Here is a 20897-nt window from a genome sequence, read left to right as displayed (position 1 = left end):
TAAACCCAGAGCTCTGGTTCTAGGCCAAGAGTTATAAAGATATGATATTTCAGATGGGGTTTGACCAGGGAAGAAGACAGTGGGACCTCCTGCTCCATATTATGCCCTATGATGGCTGCTGACTGCTGGCTTCATTGGCCAGTGCAAGCAGCTTCGTGTCTCCCTTCAGGAGCCCCATGGTCCTAGGTACTGCTAGTCCTGCCCCCACTTCTCATGACAAGAAGAGCATGGACCAAGCTCTTCTCTTACATTGTACCCATTAGCTAGGTCAGGATGTTATTGGGGTGTTGGATGAAGGGGGAGATTAGATTTTACTCACCCCAGTTCCACTCAGCATTAATCCCCTGCTACCCAGAGCCCGAACATCCGGCGTCAGCCCCACACCTCCACAAAGAGGATGTGAAACCATGTGACAGGCAGAGTAGCAGCTGGTGGCTTCCTTAGCAACTGGGGAAAATGCTGGGCCCCCAGTAGAAGGGCAGAGGGCAGGCTGGGTATTCATGACATATCCAGACCACCCCTCACTCCAAAATACAAACACGTGTTCTCAACTCTCTGAGGCCACTTCTAGTTTCTTACCTCTGGCCTGAAGCCTCTGCCACGATCCATCCAAAGGCAGAGAATGGTGAGAAGACGGAGCCATTCTCCCTTCGAGTTTGTAGCTAGGGATCTTCAGAGGAAGTATTCTTGGAGAGGGAACATGATGCAAATGGTCAGAAGGGCATTAGACCTTTGGGGTCAGGAGAGTTGAGTTGTAATCCAGCTTGGCCATTAATTCACTGGCCTCGGAGCTGTTTCTGTCTTGTTCTCTGGAGCCTTGGTTTCATCAACAATATCCCTAAGATCTTTTGAGCTAGGATAGTCAGAGAAGACTTCCTGGAGAAAGGTTGGAGTGCACAGGGGCCTCTAGGTGCACACAGAAGAAGCAGTGGGGTATGGTGGGAACCATTTTCCATTTGGAATCAGAAATCCTGAGTTCTTATCCTAGCCCTGGGGCTTTGTGTATTCTCGGGACCTCAGATCCTCATCTGTAAAATGAGGATATTGGATTAGATGCTCTCTTCCAGCTTTTAATCTATGATTCTGTGGGTAGAGTGTTGGACCTAGAGTCAGGAAGTTGTTGTTGGTCAGTCGTTTCAATTGTGTCAAGTTCAGTTTACAGCTGAGGAAACTGAGGCAAACCAGATTAAGTAACTTGCCCAGGGTTACACAGCTAATAAGTGTCAGAGACAAGATTTGAGTTTCAGGTCTCCCTGATCCCAGATCCAGTGCCATATCCATTTCACCATTTAGCTACCCTTGAACATTACTTAGCTTTGGCGTTGACTCCCTACCCGCTCCGGGCATTGCTCATCACTGTTAATGAAGGTACCCCTCCTCCCTGCCTGCCTTCTAATCCCCCTGGCAGCTACAAGCAGAGCGCCCTCTTCTCGGGATGTAGCTGACCTCTCTATGTCACCCACCCCATCTGCTGCTCAATCAGCCTGCTGCTGAGAGCTTAGTGTCAGGAGACTTGGGTTCTGGTCTCCCCTCCTCCAACTGTTTACATGACCTTGGACCTGTCACTTCTCAGCTCAGCCTTAGTTTTTTGGCCTATAAAATGAGGTTATATTAAATGATCTCCAGAGTCACTTCCATCTTTATGATTATATGATATATAGGAGCAGAGATCAGTGTTTTAAGATACAGATGAGTGGTTCCTAATACATTTTAATCTTCTTTCCTTTCCTTCCTTCTTTCCTTCCTTCCTTTCTTTCCTTCCTTCCCTTCCTTCCTTCCTTTCCTTCCTCCCCTTCCTTTCCTTCCTTCCCTTCTTTCCTTCCTTCCTTTCCTTCCTCCCCTTCCTTCCTTTCCTTCCTTCCTTCCTCCCTTCCATCCTTCCTTCCTTCCTTCTTTCCTTCCTTCAGAGGCAGTTGGGGTGAAGTGACTTGCCTACGGTCTAAACAACTAGTTTCTGAGGCTAGATTTGAACTCAGGTTCTCCTGGTGCTGGTGCTCTATCCATTGCACCACCTAGCCACCCCCTAACTCATTTTAATCTGAAAAAACTTCATAATCTCCCCTACGCCCTAACCTCCCACACATGCTCGTCACTGTACAATGAGTATCTATGGACTGAGGAAGTATATGACAAAAAGTCACAATCAATTCAGTACATCCTGGTGCACTCAATCAATTAATGCACGTTTATTAAGCACCTATTATGTAATATGAGCAGAAGACAAAAACCAACAAATAAAACAGTCCTTTAAGAAGCTTGCACTCTACGGAAGGAGACAACATACATGTACAGAATAAACAAAAAATATACATAAGGGAGTTCGGGAGGAAGAGATCCAGCAGTTAAGGGGATCGGGAAAGACAGTGGAATGATGACAGTTGAATTTGGAGTCAGAGGGTCTGAGTTTGACCTTGGATAAGTCATCTAACCTCTTGACTTCCATTCCCTCATCTGTAAAATGAAGGATTCAAACTAGAAGGCCTCTGAGATCCCTTCTCTGTGAACCTGTGAGTTTTTTATTACTCACAACTGCATACATATATGCCTACATACATGTCCACACATCTACATGCATTTGAAAGTAGGAAAATAGTAACGTATGTGAAGACATCACTTAGTCTGTAGAAGGTATGAGTGCTTATTCATGGATTCTCTTCATTCATGAACGCTCCTAGAAAAACTCTTTGGCCTCCCAGGGGTCTGTGCCCCACAGATTGTGAGCCATGGGCAGTTAGGTGGCATATTGCATAGAGCTCTAGACCTGGAGTCAGACCTTGGATAGTTTCTAGCCACGTGACTCTGGGTGAACCACTGAATCTCCGTCTACTTTAGTCTCCTCAGCTGTAAAATGGGTCTCATAATAGCATTTACCTCATAGGGTTATGGTGAGAGTCAAAGGAGACAATACCTGTAAAGTACTTAGTATAGTGTGCCTGGCACATAGTAGGTGCTTAATAAATGCTTGTTCCCTCTTTCTATTGTGCTATAAATTGCAGAATCTTATTATTTACCTCTGTGACGGTATCTTATGTCACCAAACTTGCCTTGATTTCCATATCTATAAAATGAAAGGATTGGATTAGATGATCTCCAGGGCCCTAAATGTATGCTCAAAAGGGCTCAAAAGAGGCTATATTTAAGGAGCCTGAGGCCCCACCCATGGCACGGGGAGATTCTAAACAAGGGACGCTTGCCAAACTTCCAACACAACCCAGCTGAGGATACTGGATAGCTGAGGCTTGGGAATTTACCAGCATACCTTGCCCAGCCCCTTTTGGGGCGGGCTTGGCCACCGGGACAAAGTGACACCCCAGCATAGGCACTTGGGGAAACCTCACTTACATGGGCATACAGACAGAGCGACGTCTGGAACCCAGACTCCCTGGGGGCCCTGCTCCCTCCCCATGGCCCGAAAAGCAAGCCCAACCCTTGCTGCACCCCGGCTAGTCAAGCAGAAGAAAGGTTGGGTTTTCTATGCCTGCATTTCCCTGGTAACCACAAGAGGCCGGGCGGCTTCCCACCGTACCTCCCTGAGGAGAAGCCCACAGTTGTCAGAGGTGAGTTTCAGAGGGAACTATCAGACTCCTCTTTGGGAGCCGGGGTTGGGCCCTGGCCAAAGCCCCAGGCTGGGGAGTTGGTTTCCTTTCGTCTTTTTTACCCTTTCTCAATCTCTGTTCCATTAGAACTGGTTGAATGAGTTTGGCTTCTCGTGGGAATAATGTGGTTTTGAGGGGACCACCCAAAGTTGGGTGTTTGGGATGTTTTGAGCGCCCTTTTCTCTGTCTTAAGAAAAGCTACAAAAGATTGTAGTGTGGTAGAAATAGCACTGAATGTGACTCTAGAGCAACATGGTTCAAATGCTGCCTTTTATTTGCTACCTGTGTGACAGTGGGCAAGCCCTTCTCTCTGTGCCTAAGTTTCCACACCTGTAAAATGGGGTTGGACTAGATGGCTTATAAAATCCCTTCCAGTTCTAAAAGGATGATCCTAATGGAGACCTGGGGTTTTTCATGTCTTGTCTTGTCATCTTTTGTCTTGTCTTGTTTTATTTTGTATCCACGCAGATAAAAGATCCAGGCCCTTTCTCTCTTGGGTAATCATGGCAGGTAATGAGTAGTGTGGAAGGAGCAGGGGAGATGCCATAGCTTAAGTAAACAGACAGCAGGATGAAAGTACGTGTGGGTCTCTGGAGCCTTTCAGGAGCAAGTGTTCTTCCTGGGTCAGGGCCTCCTAGACACAACAGCTCTGGAGATGGCTACCAGGAGATCCTTGCTGGCTCCTTCGTGCAGACTGATGGGGCAGAGTAATCAGTGCCAAGCCAGCATTCTGCAGGGACAGACTGAGCACCTCAAAGATTGCAGCTAGTGGTCATAGTGAGCTGTGAGAATCTAGCATTCTGAATCAAAACATTAGCTATTTTCTTACCGTAGGGCTCTCACAGGGGAGTGACTTGTTGGATGAAAGTGTGGCACAATTAAATTAATATTTGGAGGGAGACTAGTTTCTTATCTAAAGCTTGTACCTCTCCCAGAGCCTAGCATTGTGTTCTCTGTACAAAGCAGAGCCTTAAAACAAGTTTGTTGAATTGATTTAAATCTAGTCTTATGATTTGGGGTCTAGCTCTGGCTTTGCCACTAACTACTTGACTCTGGACCTTAGTTTTACCACCTGTAAAATGGAGATGATACTACCTGCCCCCATCTACCTTACAGGGTTTTTGTGAGGATAGAAGGTTATGATGGGGACAACATCAATTTGAAAAGTATGTAATACAATGTAAGGGGTTGATTTTCGTGTAGGGGAGAGGACCCCAATAACCTGAGCCTTTGAATGCTCCTAGCCATATGCCTTTCTATAGAGTGATTGCGTTGGTGGAAGCTGGCCCATCCTGCTTGACCATATGTGAATTTGTTCCAGTCATTTCAGGGGAACATAATATGGGCATATAGAATAGGAACAGCTGGAAGGTACAATAGAACATAAAATATGAGGAATAGAAGGGACCTTACAACATTGCAATGTCAGAGCTGGAAGGGATTGTTGTTGAGTCATTTTTCAGGTGTGTGTGACTCCTTGTGATCCCATTTGGGGTTTTCTTGACAAACATACTGGAGCAGTTTGCCATTTCCTTCACCAACTCATTTTACAAATGAGGAAACTGAGGCAAACAGGGTTAAATGAGTTGTCCAGGGTCACACAGCTAGTAAGTGTCCAAGGCCAGATTTAAATTCCTGAAGATGAGTCTCCCCTGACTCCAAGCCCTGTACTCTCTCCATTGTGCCACCTAGCTCCTTGAAGTAATAGTCTAGTGCAATCTCCTTGTTTTATAGATGGAGAAATTATGGCTCTAAAATAGGGAGTGACTTGCTCAGTCAAACACAGAGTAAGTGGCTGGGCCCAGTCAAGAACCCAGGTCTCCCGAACTTTAATCCAAGTGTTTTTGGCCTGTGAAGATTTCCTTTTCTCTTGTCCTGTGTGGATGGTTGCTATTAAATGGGAGAGTACTTGGAATGGGAAGGGTGACATTTCCTTTGGTGGTAGATATTCAGTCTGAGGCCCAGTCTTTATATCCTCTGGCTCAGTGCAGCTTAAGGCCAAAGGCAATAGCATCTTAAATCCCCCTTGGGGTCTGAGGCAGGAAGCTCTTATGGACTAAGCTCTAGAAGCATGGTTAAGCCAGGAGCCCCACCCAATGAGCCTCTCCAACCACGAACCTCATCAAGGCTGGTAAACGTAGCTGTCCTTCTATTCACCTCTGCCACATGGGGCTGTCCCATGAACCACAGAGGCAGGTGAGGAATGAGGTAATGCTGGGTGCCAAGAAATGACCAGGGAGACACACAGGGCGTGGCTGGAGATGTTGCCAACACCCTCCTCCCTGGAGTCCCCACTGAAGTCTAAAAATAGAATGAGCAGAGACTCATTGATCTAGGATGATTAAGAACCGTCCTGTCCCAAAGCAGGGGAATGGACAAGATGAGCTCATTATATCTATTCCCCTCCCGTCAGTGATAACTGCTATGATGGGAACTCACAGTCTGAAAAGATAGTGTTTCTGGGTGGTCAGGACAGAGTGTCCTTCTCCAATCGACCCATGTGGTAGTGAGCAGTGCCTGGGATGAGAGAAGGGTCAGGAGTAGTCACGAGAGTATGGAAGATAGATTCTTCCTAAGATCACACATCTCTCAATGAGCAACCAGAGCACAGTATTTGTTTCTTCTGGTCCTTGTGGTTGGTTGTTGAGTGGTGGCTGCCAGGCCAGGGCGAGCTACCTCACCGTAGGGGCCTAGAGGTATTGACTTTGTCCTCAGTCGCTCCAGAGCCAATCTCAGAGCTCTAGGTAAAGGCAAACCGGCCTTCTGGCAGGGGTCTCCAACACTGGCACAAACGCAGCAGAACCAGCTGGGTCTCACAGGAGAAAGGCAGGGAAGAGGAAGAGGAGGGTGAGGATGGGGAAAGCATTGAGCAATTCCTTAGATTTGAACACTTCAAAGGGAGATACCAATAAGTGGAGCTTCACACAAGAATGCCTAAATATGTAAACATCAAGGCTAGCAGCAGCAAGAGTAATCAGGGAAGGCTTCCTGCAGGAGATGGTTTTAAGTGGGATGTTGACAGGGTGAGACAAGGATTAGTAATAATCTCTCACATTTGAACTGCTCTTTATACTGTTTCAAAGCCCTTTCACATCATCATCATCATCGTCATCATCATCACCTCATTTGACTTTCCCAAACAGCAGTGCTGTGTGGGCAGGGTAAGCACAGGAAGTATTATTTTAAGCAATAAAGCATTATTTTACAGAGGAAGAAACATGCCCAGAGAAGTTAGAGGAAGAGCTCTGGTCCTTGGGTTTGATTGACCATGATTTTCCAGCTGGCCACTAAGGGTCTTTCTCTAGTTGGTCATCTAGCAAAGGGAAAGAGAAAGATTAGTCTTGAGGTCAGTGTTCCCCCAGACCATTGATTTCCCTTCCCCTTTCCCTCTGCTTCCAATTACAAAATGTTAAGGCTGGAAGGAACCTGGGAGGAAATGGGGTACAGTGGAAGGAGCACTGAACTTGTTGCCATGGGACCTGACTTCTAGACTTTGACTTACACCCTGTATGACCTTGAACAACTCAGTCTCTATAGTTACCTATTTCTTAGTCTATAAAATGAGGGGCCTGGATTCAGACCTTCTAAGGTCCCTCCCAGCTCTAGATCTATGGCTTTACGATGTAGACCAAGCCCCTCATTTTACAGATGCCCAGAGAGGTTAGAGAAATGATTTACCAAGGGTCACACCGAAAGTAAGTGGCAAAGGTCTGAGTAGAACCCAGGTTTTCCGATTCCTGATTCAGAGTTCTTTCTACTACATCATTTTGTGTTACCTGCAGCATGTTGGATTGGTGCAGAGGAAGTGGAAGGGTCCTGGGTAGGTTGGAGAGAAATAGGTACAGGCTTTCTTGGTCCGTGGAGAGCTTGGGACTCGGACTGGGGGGTGGAAGGCAGGAATAAGAGAGGAAGAGCAGGACAGAGGGATAGGGAGTGACTGTAAAGTAATGAAACTAGATGATCCCTAAACTTAACCTGTGCAAGTGAGGGCTTTCTGATCCTTTTAGAAGGTTGTATACTGATTTCAATGTAGTCTGCCTTGCTCAGATCATTTCTAGAACTACTCTATGGGGATGGTCTCAGAGTATAGAAGCCACAGAGTAGGCTCCAGCACTTTGTTTAGTCATTTCAGTCATGTCTGTCTCTTCATGGCCCCATATGGGGTTTTCTTGGCAAAGATACTGGAGTAGTTTGCCATTTCCTTCTTGAGCTTATTTTACAAATGAGGAAACTGAGGTAAACAGAGCTTAAATGACTTGCCCAGGGTCACACAGCTAATTAGTGTCTGAGACTGGATTTGAACTCAGGTCTTCCTGACTCCAGGCCCTGCACCCTATCCACTATGCCACCTAAAGGCTCCAGCAGCTTATACACATTTTATTTAAAAGCGGTGACACTCATAATCCTTACTGTGCCAGGCTCATCTCAGAGTAACTTTGAACTGTTTCCTTTTTTAGAAAAAAAATGTAAACTTAACAAACATAAAATGAGAATTTCTATATGCAAAGTAGAATAGAAAAAAAAAGAATTGTACATTAAACCACAAATCTCTTATTAAATTCAGCTTTTCCTTTTAGGTATATAATAAATTCAACGTGTAACTTTCAAAGCTGTCTTGTTTAACTTTCCCTTTGCCCTTTCTATTTTCATCTGTGCATTTTAAAAAAATGCTTCATGACCCTCTTTTCTTTTTTTCTTTTTTGGCAACCCTATCACTATTCTCTCCACCCTCACCTCCCTCACCCTCTACTCCCAGTGAGGGAAAAAAACCCCTTTTAACAAATATGCAACGTCAAGGAAAACAAACTCCTACATTGGCAACATCCAGGAATTTACGTCTCATTCTGCACCTCTGTCAAGAGATCGATAGCGTGCTTCATCATTGGCCCTCTGGAATCATGGTTGGTCATTTCAATGATCAGAGTTAAGTTTTTCAAAAGTGTTTTTCCTCTACAACATATAGGCATTTGGTATAACATTGCAATTTCTACTGGTTCTGCTAACTTCACTCTACACCGGTTCATACAGGTCTTCCCAGGTTTCCATTTTGTAATTTCTTACTGAGAAAAATATTCCATTACATTCATATACCATAATTTGTTTAGCCATTCCTCAATTAATGGAGAATGCTGTAATTTCTAATTCTTTACTTAAACAAATATAGCTGCTATACATATTTTTGTTCATTTAAGATTTTTTCTATACCATTCCCTATCTACTCTTTGGGGGATATTGGCCTAGTAGCGATTTCATGGGATCAGAGATAACACACAATTTAGTGACTTGAGGGCATAGATACAAATTGTTTTACAAAATGGCTAGACCAATTCACAGTTCCATCAAGAGTGCTTATTTTCCGAAAGATCCACCAGTAATTGTCCTTTCTTTTTTATTTATCTTTGATAATCTGATGAGAGTAAGATGAAACCTCAAGTTATTTTCATTTGCATTTCTCTTATTTTTTACTAATTTGGAGTATTTTCATATCATTCTTGACAGCTTGGGCTTCATCCTTAAAACTGCTTCCCTGACCATTTATTTATTGGGGAATGTCTCTTATTATATATTTGAATTAGTTCCTTTATCTTGGAAATCGTGTCTATATCAGAGAAACTTGCTGCAAAGTTTTTTTTTCTCAAAAACTTGTTTCCCTTCTAATTTGAACTACGTTTGTTTTATTTGTGCAAAATCTTTTTAAATTTTATGTAATAAAAATTGCCCATTTTATCTTTTGTATCCTCTCCCCTGTTTAGTCATGAACTTTTCCTCTATCTACAATTGTAATGAGTATTTCCTTTCCTGCACCTCTAATTTGTTTCTGGTGGAATTTTTTTATATCTAAGTTATGTATCCATTTGGAGTTTGTCCAGATATATAGTTACATATGGCATATAGAGTTTATGTGGCAGTATGGCATGAGATATTGGTATTTTAATGTTAAGATATTGGTATGTTGTGTAAGATTTTGGCCTAAACCTTCTTAAAATGGGGTTACACTCTCTTGTCCTCTCCACTGCACCAAGCTTAGCTTCAAGTGACTTTGGGCTTTTTCCAAAATTCAACTTTACAATCCAGTCCAGTATTTTGCATAGATTGGATGCTTGATAATTATTTATCAGATTGAATTGAAATTTCATTTAAAAATAATTGAAAAATCAGCACAGGTCCTAGAGAGCACATAATGAAATATCCTTTAATTTGACAGCAGACAGAGGCTAATAAGACCACATTTTGTATACATAGTCAGATATGGCCATTGTAAAGGATATTTCAATGAGGCACAGAGCTTCCAAGAATAGTGGAATCTTTCTATTGTACTCTGCCCTAACTAGACATCATCTGAGTCCCTCGGTTCTCAAACTTTTTGGTTTCAGGGTGTCTTTATAGTCTTAAAAATTATTGAGGACCCCCAAAAGAGCCTTTGTTTTTGTAGGTTATATCTCAGCTAGTCAGTAGATATTTATTAAGCTAGGCAAGGTGCTAAATGCAGGGGATACAAAAAGAGGCAAAAGACAGTCTTTACCCAAGGAACTCACAATCTAATGGGGGAAATAATTAGCAAATACATTTGTACGAACAAGCTACATACAAGATAAAGAGTTTATCATGGGGAAGGCACTAGAATTGAAGGAGGTTGGGAAAGGCTTCCTGTAGAAGATGATTTTAGTTGGTTTTAGTTGGGACTTAAAGGAAGCCAGGAGGCTGAGATAAGGAGGGACAACATTCCAGGCATAGGGTACAACCAGAGAACATGCCCAGAGCTGAGAGATGGAGTATCTTGTTCATAGAACAGCCAGGAGGCCAGTATCAAGGAAAAGAGGGTGATCAAAAGTGTTAATATTTACCACCTAAGGAATTAAAACATATTAGTATTATTATGAAAATAATTCTCACCACTTGGACCCTCTGAAAGGATCTTGGAAGGTCCCCCGAAGATCCCCAGACCACATTTTGAGAGCTGGTGCTGATCTCGAGAATTGTGTTCAATTCTAGGCATTCATAAGAGTTAAAGGAACTAACAGATTTTTAGCCTGGCTAAAAGAAGACTCAAGGGAGAAGGAAGGAAGGAAGGAAAGAAGGAAGGAAGTATTTATTAAGTACATTCCATGTGCAAGAAAGGGCAGCTAGCTTTTTGTGGTGGCAAAGAATTGGAAATTGAAGGGATGCCCATCAATTGGGGAATGGCTGAACAAGTTGTGCTATATGAATGTAATGGAATACTATTGTGCTATAACAAATGATGAGCAGGCAGATTTCAGAAAAACCTAGGGAGACTTACATGAACTGATACAAAGTGAAGTGAGCAGAACCAGGAGAATATTATACGCAGTAACAGCAACGTTGTATGATGATCAACTATGTATGACTTAGCTCTTCCCAGCAATACAGTGATCTAAGACAGTTCCAAAGGACTTATGACGAAAAAATGCTATCCACCTGCAGAGAAAGAACTGATGGAGTCTGAATGAAGATCAGAGCATACTATTTTCACTTTTTTGTTTGTGGTTTTTTCTTTTAGTCTGTTTTTTCTTTCACAACATGACTAATATAGAAATATGTTTCACATGATTGCACATATGTGACATATCAACTTACCATCTTAGAAAAGGGGAAGAAAGGGTAGGAGAAAATTCAGAACTCATTTTTTAAATGAATGTTAGAATTTGGCTTTACATGTAACTGGAAAAAATAAAATACTATCAAAAAAAAAAGAAAGGGCAGGTAGGTGGCAAAGTAGATAGAGCACTAGCCCTGCAATCAGGAGAACCCGAGTTCAACTTTGACCTCAGAAACTTACTAACTGTATGACCCTGGGCAAGTCACTTTGCCTCCCCATTCCTCATCTGAAAAATGAGCTGGAGAAGGAAATGGCAAATCACCCTAGTATCTTTGCCAAGAAAATTCTAAATGGGGTCACAAAGAGTCAGACATGACTGAAACAACTCAACAACAAATAAGCCAGAAACCATGCTAGGTGCTTTACAAATATTATGTCATTTGATCCTCACATGGGAGATAGGTGTTATAATTATTCTCATTTTGCACATGAGGAAATTGAGGCAGACAGAGGTTAAGTGACTTACCTAGGGTCACACAGCTAATAAGCGTCCAAGGCTGAATTTGAACTCAGGTCTTCCTCAATCCATGTAGAAGACAGATTAATCTTGTTCTCTTTGGCCCAGAGGATAGAACCAGGAGTAATGAGCAGAAGTTGTAAAATGGCAAATTTAGGCTTGATTTTAGGAAAATTTGCTAACAATTCAAGCTATCCAAAAATCGAATGGCTCTTTTTTCTTGGAGGTCTTCAAACAGAACCTAGAAGAAGTCTTGTTGGGAACCTTATAATGGGAATTCCTTTTGAGTATGGGTTGAACTGGAGGGCTATTGTAATCCCTTTTGAACCCTCAAATTCTGTGATTCTTTTTAATTTTTAATTAATTTTGCTTACTTGTTTATCTTTACCACAAAGTAAGATTCATTCTGAAGAACAAAGAGATAAAGCCAAAAGACATCAACAAACCTTTTTTAAAAATTCATTTTAAAACAATTGTCAAAGCCAAGGATAAGTTTGAATGCATATCTGGGGCTCAGAATGCCATTTCTAAAGAGAAGTTTCCCAAACATTCTGATGTCTGAGGTTCCTACCCTCCTGAAAACTAGCCTGGCCCATGCTGGGGAGAGAGGAGAAAAGGGAGGGGGAAGTGCCCGGGGTTCAACCACTATGGGGAAGAAGTACACACCCTCTAAATTTCAGCACTCTGGTGCAAAGCTCTGCTTATTAGACCCCAGTTATGGCCGTATAAATAAATGACTTCCAACAGCAGCTTAGTCAGACTTAGGGGGCAGAAGGAGGAAAAAACAGTGGTTAGCTTTTAAGCTCCTTAAGGACACAGACTGTCTTTCATCAGTGTCCTTGTTTCTTCAGCAACAAGCGAGGTGCTTTACACATAGTAGGTACTTATTAAATGCTATTGAATTAAATACCTGTAGGGTGATATTGTGGTTATAAGGGTATGCTGATTCATAGCCTAGGATCTTGTGTAGAGTAGGCACTCAATAAAATACCTGCTGAATGAATCGATAAATTCTGAATCTGATCGCCTTTCCTTCAAGCCGCCCCTGCCTTGCTGAACCAGGGTCTTAGAACAGGAGGTTCACCAGAAAACATTTCTGGGGCACTTCTTCCTTGCCTGGTTAGTCATTTCCAGCTCCATAGCCTTAGGGCTTAACGCTCTACTTGGCCATTCCTCCCCATCCCTGTTTTATAGGTCTAGGTCGCAGTCTCTAAGCTACCCTGGCCTACTAGAGTTTCTTTGGTCCTAGCCATTGGGGGTGAGGGGAGAAAGACCATTTTCTGGGATCTCCTATACCTAGCATCGGTCTAGCCTATCTGTTCCAGGCGTCATCCCTGGCAGCCCACAGGAAGCCAGCCAGGCCAGGCATATGGTGTATGTGCTGTTTGAGAGGGGGTGTGGGGAATTACTCTGTGGGAGGCTCAAAGCACAGAGTGGTGATTACACCAGGGAGCTGAGTCACAGAGGGTTTCTTCCTGATTCAGCACTATGTCCTTAGCTTGGGGTTCCCTCATGGGGGCAGGGAATTGATGGTCATAGAATGACGAAATAGAAGTAAGGAGACCTGGATTCTAATTGCATGTGACCCCTTACCATATAAAGGAAGTCACTTCTGACCGGCACTCAGATGACATTCTGAGAAAACTGAGATCTTTGTGAGGCTCTTGAAGAAGGTAAGGGGAGTGGCTTAAAGACTGGATTCCTTTTAGCTGACTTGAAAGGAGATCTTGAGTGACAGACTTTTGGTGGAGGACACAACTCCAAAAACTTCTATTTAGGGTGCCTTTCTCTAGACTCTAGACACTCAGAGCATTGTACTTTCAGGGTTGTCTTGTTTTTCCCTCAGTTTCTGTTGCCACTTTAGCAGCAGGAGGGTAGAGGAAGTAGTGCCTAGTAGGGAAGAGAATCAATCAAGCAATCCTCAATTTAGCTACCAAGCTGGAAAGAAGGGAGATATATAGACAAAAAAAAAAATGAAACAATGCCTGCACCCCCAAGAGTGGGGTAGGAGGAACACAACATCATGTACTTACACATATACAAAATAATTTTGGGGTCTTTTTTTTGGGCAGGGCAGTTGGGGTTAAGTGACTTGCCTAAGGTCACACAGCTCATACATGTGTCAAGTGTCTGAGGCCGGATTTGAACTCAGGTCCTCCTGACTCCAGGACCCGTGCTCTACTTACTGTGCCACCTAGCTGTCCCTATACAAAATAGATTAATTAAATTTAATTAAAGTGATTAATTTGGGAAAGATATTCAATCAGGAGTAAAGGATAGTGGGAGGTGAGAGAGAGGCTATGATTAGGGTCAGGGGAACAGACTCCTTTCAATTCATAGATGTGTCGTTTTTGGACAGAAAACATCTTTGAAATACTTGTCTGGTCCAAGAACAGTCCTTTTAAGGCCAATTGTAACCAACCACCAGAAGCTGTGGAGGAAGGTGGAGGTGGGTGGAGGTGGAAAAGACCTCTGGACAAGTCAAGAGACTGATTTTGAGGTACAGCTCATTTCTTACTAGATAAATACCTCTTTTCACTTTTCTGAGCCTGTTTCCTCTTCTGTAAAGTAGTCTTGTCCCAGCCTAGCTGTCTCGTTTATTGTGGGGAGCATTTGGAGTAAGGAATGTTCGAAAGCTCTTGCTATATATATAATACAGACTGCTGTATCAATGTCAATTTCTCTTAATCAGTGCTCCCAGGCTTAGGTCCCTCTTTGTGCTCTATCTTTAATTCTCAAAGACCTGCCAGTTGATTCCCTGCTAAGAGGGACCCTCAACTTCTCTGCATCTCAGTCTTAGTCTGTGAAATGGGGATAATAACACCAGGTCTATTCCCTCCCTGGAGGAGATATCACTAATTAAATGTACTACCCAGGGAGTGAGTTATGGGCAGAGTAGAGAGTGTGCCCCTTGGGAGGGACAAGCTGAGGGAAGACACTTTCATTCCTAGCCCAAGAGACTGTTTCAGAGTTAACCCCTTCCGGCCTCTTTGCTGACCTAAAGTGAAAGGCCTGAGGAGGCGGGGCTTGCAGCCCCACTCCTACGTTTCTTTCCCTAGCTACTCGGAAATTACAGATTTCACCAGACATCGTGGTCAGGTTACATCAGTCATGTCACAAATCTAGAGCTAGAAGGGACCTCGAAAGGCATTTAGGCCAGCACTTTTATTCATACACATTCAGAAACTGAGGCCCAGGAAGGTTAAATGATTTGATCAGAAATGAAATTTGAACTCGGGTCCAAACCGCTGTGCTTGCCAGTACTACCTTGCTTCTACTCCACGGACCCTTCTTCATAAATGGCTGCCCAGCATCTCCACCTCTTCCCCCACCCCAAATCAATCAAGTATCCAACCTCGAGAAGAGATATATAAAGGCATTTCAAGATCGTTTACTTTGCAATCCTAGGAAAGAATTTTATTTTTATGCATTTAAAAACATTCTGAAAAGTGAGAGAATCTGCTTCCGCAGACTCACAGGGAGGTCCATAACACCAAATGGTTAAGAACCCTTGACCTACAGGGAGCCGCATGTCTCACTCTGGCAAGATAGAAACCCTCCAGTCCGGCAAAGAAGAGTGCCGCCGGCCGAGGCAGATTCCGGCAAAGTTGCCCATCTCTCCCCCGCAGAGGGGGCCGAAAGCAACGCCGGTCACTGTGGCGGGCTTCCCCCGGGACGCTCCAGGCATAGATGCTAGCTACCTCTCATCAGAGAAAACCCCCAGAGGCGCGCTGACAACAGCTCCAGTGCACCAACATAGAATCACCATTCATTTCGTGAAGGCTCCTTAGGATTCACTCATTTATTCATACATTCTACAAACATTAAGTGACTACTGTATGCCGAGAACCCGTGGAGGTGGTGGTCGGTGGGGTGGAGGTAAAAAGTTTAAGACAGAATCCCAAAAGCACAATGGGCAGAGGGCTGGGCATGGAATCAGGGAGACCTGAGTTCAAATTCGCCCTCAGACTCTTACTGCGTTAACTGGGTAAGTCAGCCTATCAGTTTCCTCAGCTGTAAAATGGGAATCACGACTCCTATCTTGTAGGAATCAATGTTGTTAGGTTGTTGTGAGCATCAGATAGGGTAATGTTTGTAAAGCGCTCAGCACGGTGTCTGGCGCGGAGTAGGCTAGGTAAATTCCTGCTGCTTTTCCCTTCTTGGAGTTGAGCTAGTTAGGGGATAAGACCCAAATACAGGTAACTAGAATACAATTTTACTTGAGGTGTAAAGTACTTAGAAGATGGAAAACAAAGGGCGCTTATCAGCCCCTCTCCCCGATCCGGATCCCACTCTCTGCTGCCCCACTTTCTTCCCTTCTTGGGCCCCCCTCTCTGGCTCGCTTCACCCTTCTCCCCTCTTCCCCTCGCCCCTCCGGGCTGGGGGATCCCGCCCCCAGATGATGCCCGCCCAGCCCAGGCTTTGCCCCGCCTCCCGGCCCCCTGGCCGTCCGGTCTCTTCGGGGCCCCGCCTCCGGACTCCGCCCCCAGCTCCTGACATCAGCCCGGGGCCGGAGCCCGGCGCAGAGCGCGGAGCGCAGCTCAGCCCAGCGCTCCGGCCGCCCTACTCGCAAGCCCAGTGCCTGGGGCCCCGGGGGCCGAGGCCGGGCGGGCCGGGGGCGCCGCCCGCCCGCTCCCGCTGCGGACCTCCATGGTGCAGCTCATGTGGTCCGAGCCACCGCGGGGACAGTCGCTGCCGCAGCAGCAGCACAAGCATGAGCAATCCGGGGCTGGCGGCGGTGCTTCCGAGAGCATGTTCCCGGGCTCTCGGCGTAGCCGCAGCCTGTGGGACGCCGTGCGCCTCGAGGTGGCCCCCGCCGACAGCAGCCCTGTGGTCCTGAACAGCTTCACTCAGCTGGACCCGGACCTGCCGCGCCTGGAGGTGAGCTCGGGGAGGAGGAGAATGGGGGTGGTTCGAGAGCACTAGGGGGCTGAGACAGGCCCGGGGGAGAGAGGGACTGGGCTGAGGCTGTGATGAGGGTGGTGGGTTGGGGGCCCCGGGCCCCAGGAAGGTGGGTCTCGGGATCTGCTTGAGTTACTGCGTACGTCACCTCTCTGCCCTTCCACCATTGCTACTCTCTTGTGTAAACGTCAACCGTGCCCATCTCAGATATACACCCCTCCCCCACTTTTAAATGTCTTGTTTGATACCGATAAGTAAATATTCCCTCCTTTCAAATTCTCGGGGTGGGGGAGCCACTGGAAGAGATCTGTTCACATTGCCAGTATTAGTGACACTTAACTTCGGATCAGGATTCACTTTCATTCCAGTGTCAGAGATGCCTCCTCTTCTTTCTCTTTGCCCCATCAGTAAAAACCTTCTGCAAACCATACAATACAAGTTAAAGTGAGTTGTGGACTCCATTTGTGGTATTTTGGTTGTTGTCAAACACCTTTTAAAAACTGTTTGAAGCCAACTTGAGGGGGTGGGCCAGGAAAGTGTAACAATAAGCAAGGGTCCTTACCTTTAAGGATCTCAGGAGTCCTAGATGAGAGACCTTGTGTTTCTAGGGAAGCTGGGCAGGCAGAAACCTTGAGTTCTAGTTCCAGCTTAGACACTGTGTGATTGGGGGAATTAACTTCTCATTGGGCTTCAGTTTCCTTATCTATAAAATGAGAGGGACTGGCTAAGCTCTAAAGCCCTTTCCAGCTCCAAACTTGTAAGAATTTTGTAAATTTCTGGCGTTGGAAGGAGCCTATAAACCACCTTAGCCAACTTGCTCCTTTTACAGATGGGGGAAACTGAGTCCCTGTGAAGAGAAGTGTCAAGGTCACACTTCTAGTCAGTTCTTGTCCTCGAACTAGAACCTGTCTCCTGCCACCCATTCCAGCATTCTTTCCACTACCATCACCTCTAATTCATGACTTCCTACTACAGTAGATTATGCATAGAATATAGTCCAGGCATGTGCTGGAGATACCATCCATCTGACTGTACAGATGGAGAAGAGGAAGAGGGTGTCTATCATTTGGTACCAGGGGAACGGATGATCCTTCATTCCACTTTGGGAAATGTTTTAAATTCTACTTTGGAAGGGGGAAGTGGTGAGATATAGTAGGAATCTTAGAGCCATGCATCAGTTGACATGGGGTCTGATGGGCTAAAAGCACAGGGCCTAGTTGGCCTATAGATGGACCATTCTCCCCTCCCCTACCCAGTATACCTTGGCCCTGAATGTTTCACAAAAGGAATGATATAATTATCACACTTTTGGGTACCTTCTGACTGACAGCTACCTGCTTTCTGGTGCCTCTTGAAGTCAATCAGGTAGAATTTAGCCAGGTGAATTTAGGTCAGATCCAGAGATATGGGCCTAGAATCCTCCATGGACCCCAAAGGACCCAGGACTATCATGGGCATCTCCACACTGCAAAAGATTAGGGATCTTGGCATGATTCTGGGTTCAGACGCAGATCAGGTGGCCCCAACACTGCTGGGGTCCTTTAGATATCAATCCCATTACTTCCAGGCAGAAGGCCAGGCCCTGCAAGGGCCATTAGGAAAAACCACAGAGATTGGAGAGTTGGGGGTGGGGGGGGGAAGAATATTGGCAGCACTGCAAGGAGGGTGGGCAGGAATTATGGAACGTGAAGATCTATAGTTTCATCAGGAAGAGAGCTTGTCCTGTATATCTGGGCCTTGGGGGGTTAGTTGGTGTGGGATGGGCTGCAGATGTGCAAACGTGTGTGTGTGTGTGTGTGTGTGTGTGTGTGTGTGTGTGAAAGTAAGAAAGAGATAGGGAGTACACACACTCGATTTAGCGTGCAGCTGTGGGGGGTCCTTAGGAGATATTAATCATCTCTCCCCTGCTTTTCATTTAGGCTCACTTTGCCTTTCGCTGGATAAGGGGAAAACTTTTTGGCAGCTTGAGCCTCATTTCCAGGGAGGGACCCTTTAAACCAATATCCCTGTGGCCCTGTTCCAAGCCATAGCGGGTGGATGGCTGACCTCTGATTCCCCTGTTTCCCTAGGGTCCTTCAGACAGTGAAGAAGGAGTGTGGTTAACAGGGTTAGGAGGCTTAAGGTATGGAAGCACTCGTGGCCATCTGTTACATGGGAGGTGGCAAAGCCTTCCTGTGGCCATGACCTCCACCCTGGCCAGCCATTTTCACCCTTTGCTCATCCTTTAGCTCCTGGGAATTCTGGGGTCATGAAGGTGACTGGGGCCTCATTTAGGGAGAGGCCCTAAACCAGGACTCCCTCGAGTAAGGGTGGGAGGTGTCTTGACACTGTTTACAGCTGCTCATCTGGTTTTCATTATGTCTGGCAGGAAATCTGGCTCACTAAATAAATCCTTTTGCACAGGGAGAGCCTGGATTGATTCTTGGCAGTCAGGCTTTGATGGGAAGGTTGGGTTGGGGGAAAACCACAAGCCTTGGATGTTTTTCTTTCTCCACGCCATCAGAGAAGCTCAGGAAGGAGGTCTTCTCCTCCATCTTGGTTCCCAGCTGTGTGTTGCCTGCTGCCTGCCTCCTCCCTCTCTCCCTTAGTCTATGCTGCTGCCGCTGTCTCAGACTTAAAGGGTAAAAGTTCTGGCTAGGAGAAAGAAAACCAGGGTCCTGGCAGAGGAGGCCTGGGGACGGAAGCTGAAACACAATGTTCATTTACCATCATTTCCCCCCCTCCCAGGGGGAAGGAGGGGAAGTCCCCATCCCTTCTGCCAACATCCTCTCCCCTCCTGGGGCGGATTTCCTCGTGGCAATAGCTTGCCAGGGTTTGGGCAGGAACAGGGAGCTTCGGACCAAGGCCATCTTTGATTATAGCTCAGGCCTCACCACTAGGAAAACAGCCTGTCCTCTCTTCCCCATATCCTAGAAGATCATCTCTAGCTAAGCCACCACTGGGTCCTCCTCTCCTTCCTTGGACCTTGCCCAACATCAAGGCATCTATTCAGTTACCTGTGTCTCGAAATCAACCAAATCTCACTCCTGCCTGGAACTTTTGCAGTGTGCTTTGTACCTTTCAAGAGCTTAGGCCCTTGTGGGCTTACACTAATAGAGATCTAGTGTCCAGAATGTGGGAGGGAGCCTTGGCCCTGGTCAGAACCAACCTGCGGTGTTGTGTTCAGTTCTGGCTGCCACGTTTAAGGAAGGCCACTGGCAAATTGGAGTATATCCAGCAGAGAATGACTGGGATAGTGAGAAGACTGGAGATAATGCCATGGGAAGATTGGCTAAAGTAATTGGGGCATTTAGACCAGAGAGGTGGTGGGACACAGTCACCTTTAAGTATTTAAAGAAGGGGCCTTAGACCTTTCCTGCTTGGCTCCAAGAGAGGTGGAATAAGGGTTAGAAGTTGCAGAAAGACAGGTTTCATCTCATAAAGAAGTTTTCTTTTAATTGTTAGGGCTGTCCAGAGGTAGAATGTTTGGCCTTGGAAGGGAAGGAGTTCACAATTCCTGAAAGTGTTTTAATGGAGGCTGGGGATATTGTCAAGGGGGGATGGGGTGGGGAAAAGGAAGTTTTTCAGTTACAGGTTGAACTAAATGCCTTTTGAGAGCCTCTCCAGTTCTGAGATTCCATAATTTAATTTACTTCCTTACCTCTAGGCAAGAGGATGCCCAAATCCCCACAGATAGTGCATATTAATTAACAAAAATTTATTTAGCACCTCATGGAGACAAGGCACAATGCTAGAGTCCTTCATAACCTGGCCTTCTCCTACCTCTCCAGTCATCTTTCACCTGACTCCCCGACAGCTATTCTAGGGTCCAGTGACATTGGTCTCTTTGCTGTTTTCAACACAAAATTCCATCTTCCAGTTCCATGAAGCTTCACTGACTGTCCCTGCCCCGCCTCCTCCCTCCACGCCCCCCCCCCCCCAACACACATGCCTGGAATGCTCACCATCTTTGTCTCTGTCTCCTGGCTTCCTTCCAGTCTCAGCTAAAATTTCATTTTCTGCAAGAAGTCCTTCCTAGTTCTCAATGATAGTGTCATCCCTCCAAGATTATTTCCAATTTATTCTATATAGCTTTCATTGGTACAAAGTTGGTTGCATATCCCATGGTGGGGAGAACGCAACATGCAACCAACTCTATACCAACAATAACTATGAGTTCCTTGAGAGCAGGCACCACATTATTTTCCCCTTTTTTATATTCCCAGCAGTTAGAATTGTACCTGGTGCATATTAGGGCACTTAATTAAATGCTTGTTGACTTGACTCGACAAGGCATAGTCAGTTATACAAGAGTATAAGATTCAGTCCCTGTCTTCAATGAACT

The 20897-nt window shown here is 45.4% G+C and overlaps 1 protein-coding gene across 4 annotated transcripts in view; it reads left to right on the top strand.

The window, feature by feature from the left end:
* The window catches only part of RALGDS (ral guanine nucleotide dissociation stimulator), a 72211-nt gene that overhangs the window by 16907 nt on the left and 34407 nt on the right, over positions 1 to 20897 (top strand). For 2 of the 4 annotated variants that reach the window (XM_036751521.1, XM_036751518.1), the window contains exon 1: positions 16240 to 16552. The exons of the other annotated variants lie outside the window; for them this stretch is intronic. In XM_036751521.1, the coding sequence (XP_036607416.1) occupies positions 16322 to 16552 (231 nt within the window). In that variant the 5' untranslated portion in view covers positions 16240 to 16321. Of the gene's footprint in view, positions 1 to 16239; positions 16553 to 20897 lie in introns of those variants that run through there. 4 annotated transcript variants of the gene reach the window in all.

Source organism: Trichosurus vulpecula, chromosome 3 (genome assembly GCF_011100635.1).
Source record: "Trichosurus vulpecula isolate mTriVul1 chromosome 3, mTriVul1.pri, whole genome shotgun sequence".
NCBI classification, from domain to species: Eukaryota; Metazoa; Chordata; class Mammalia; order Diprotodontia; family Phalangeridae; genus Trichosurus; species Trichosurus vulpecula.
The sequence above is the reverse complement of the archived record's forward strand: the minus strand, read 5'-3'. Positions and strand labels throughout refer to the sequence as shown.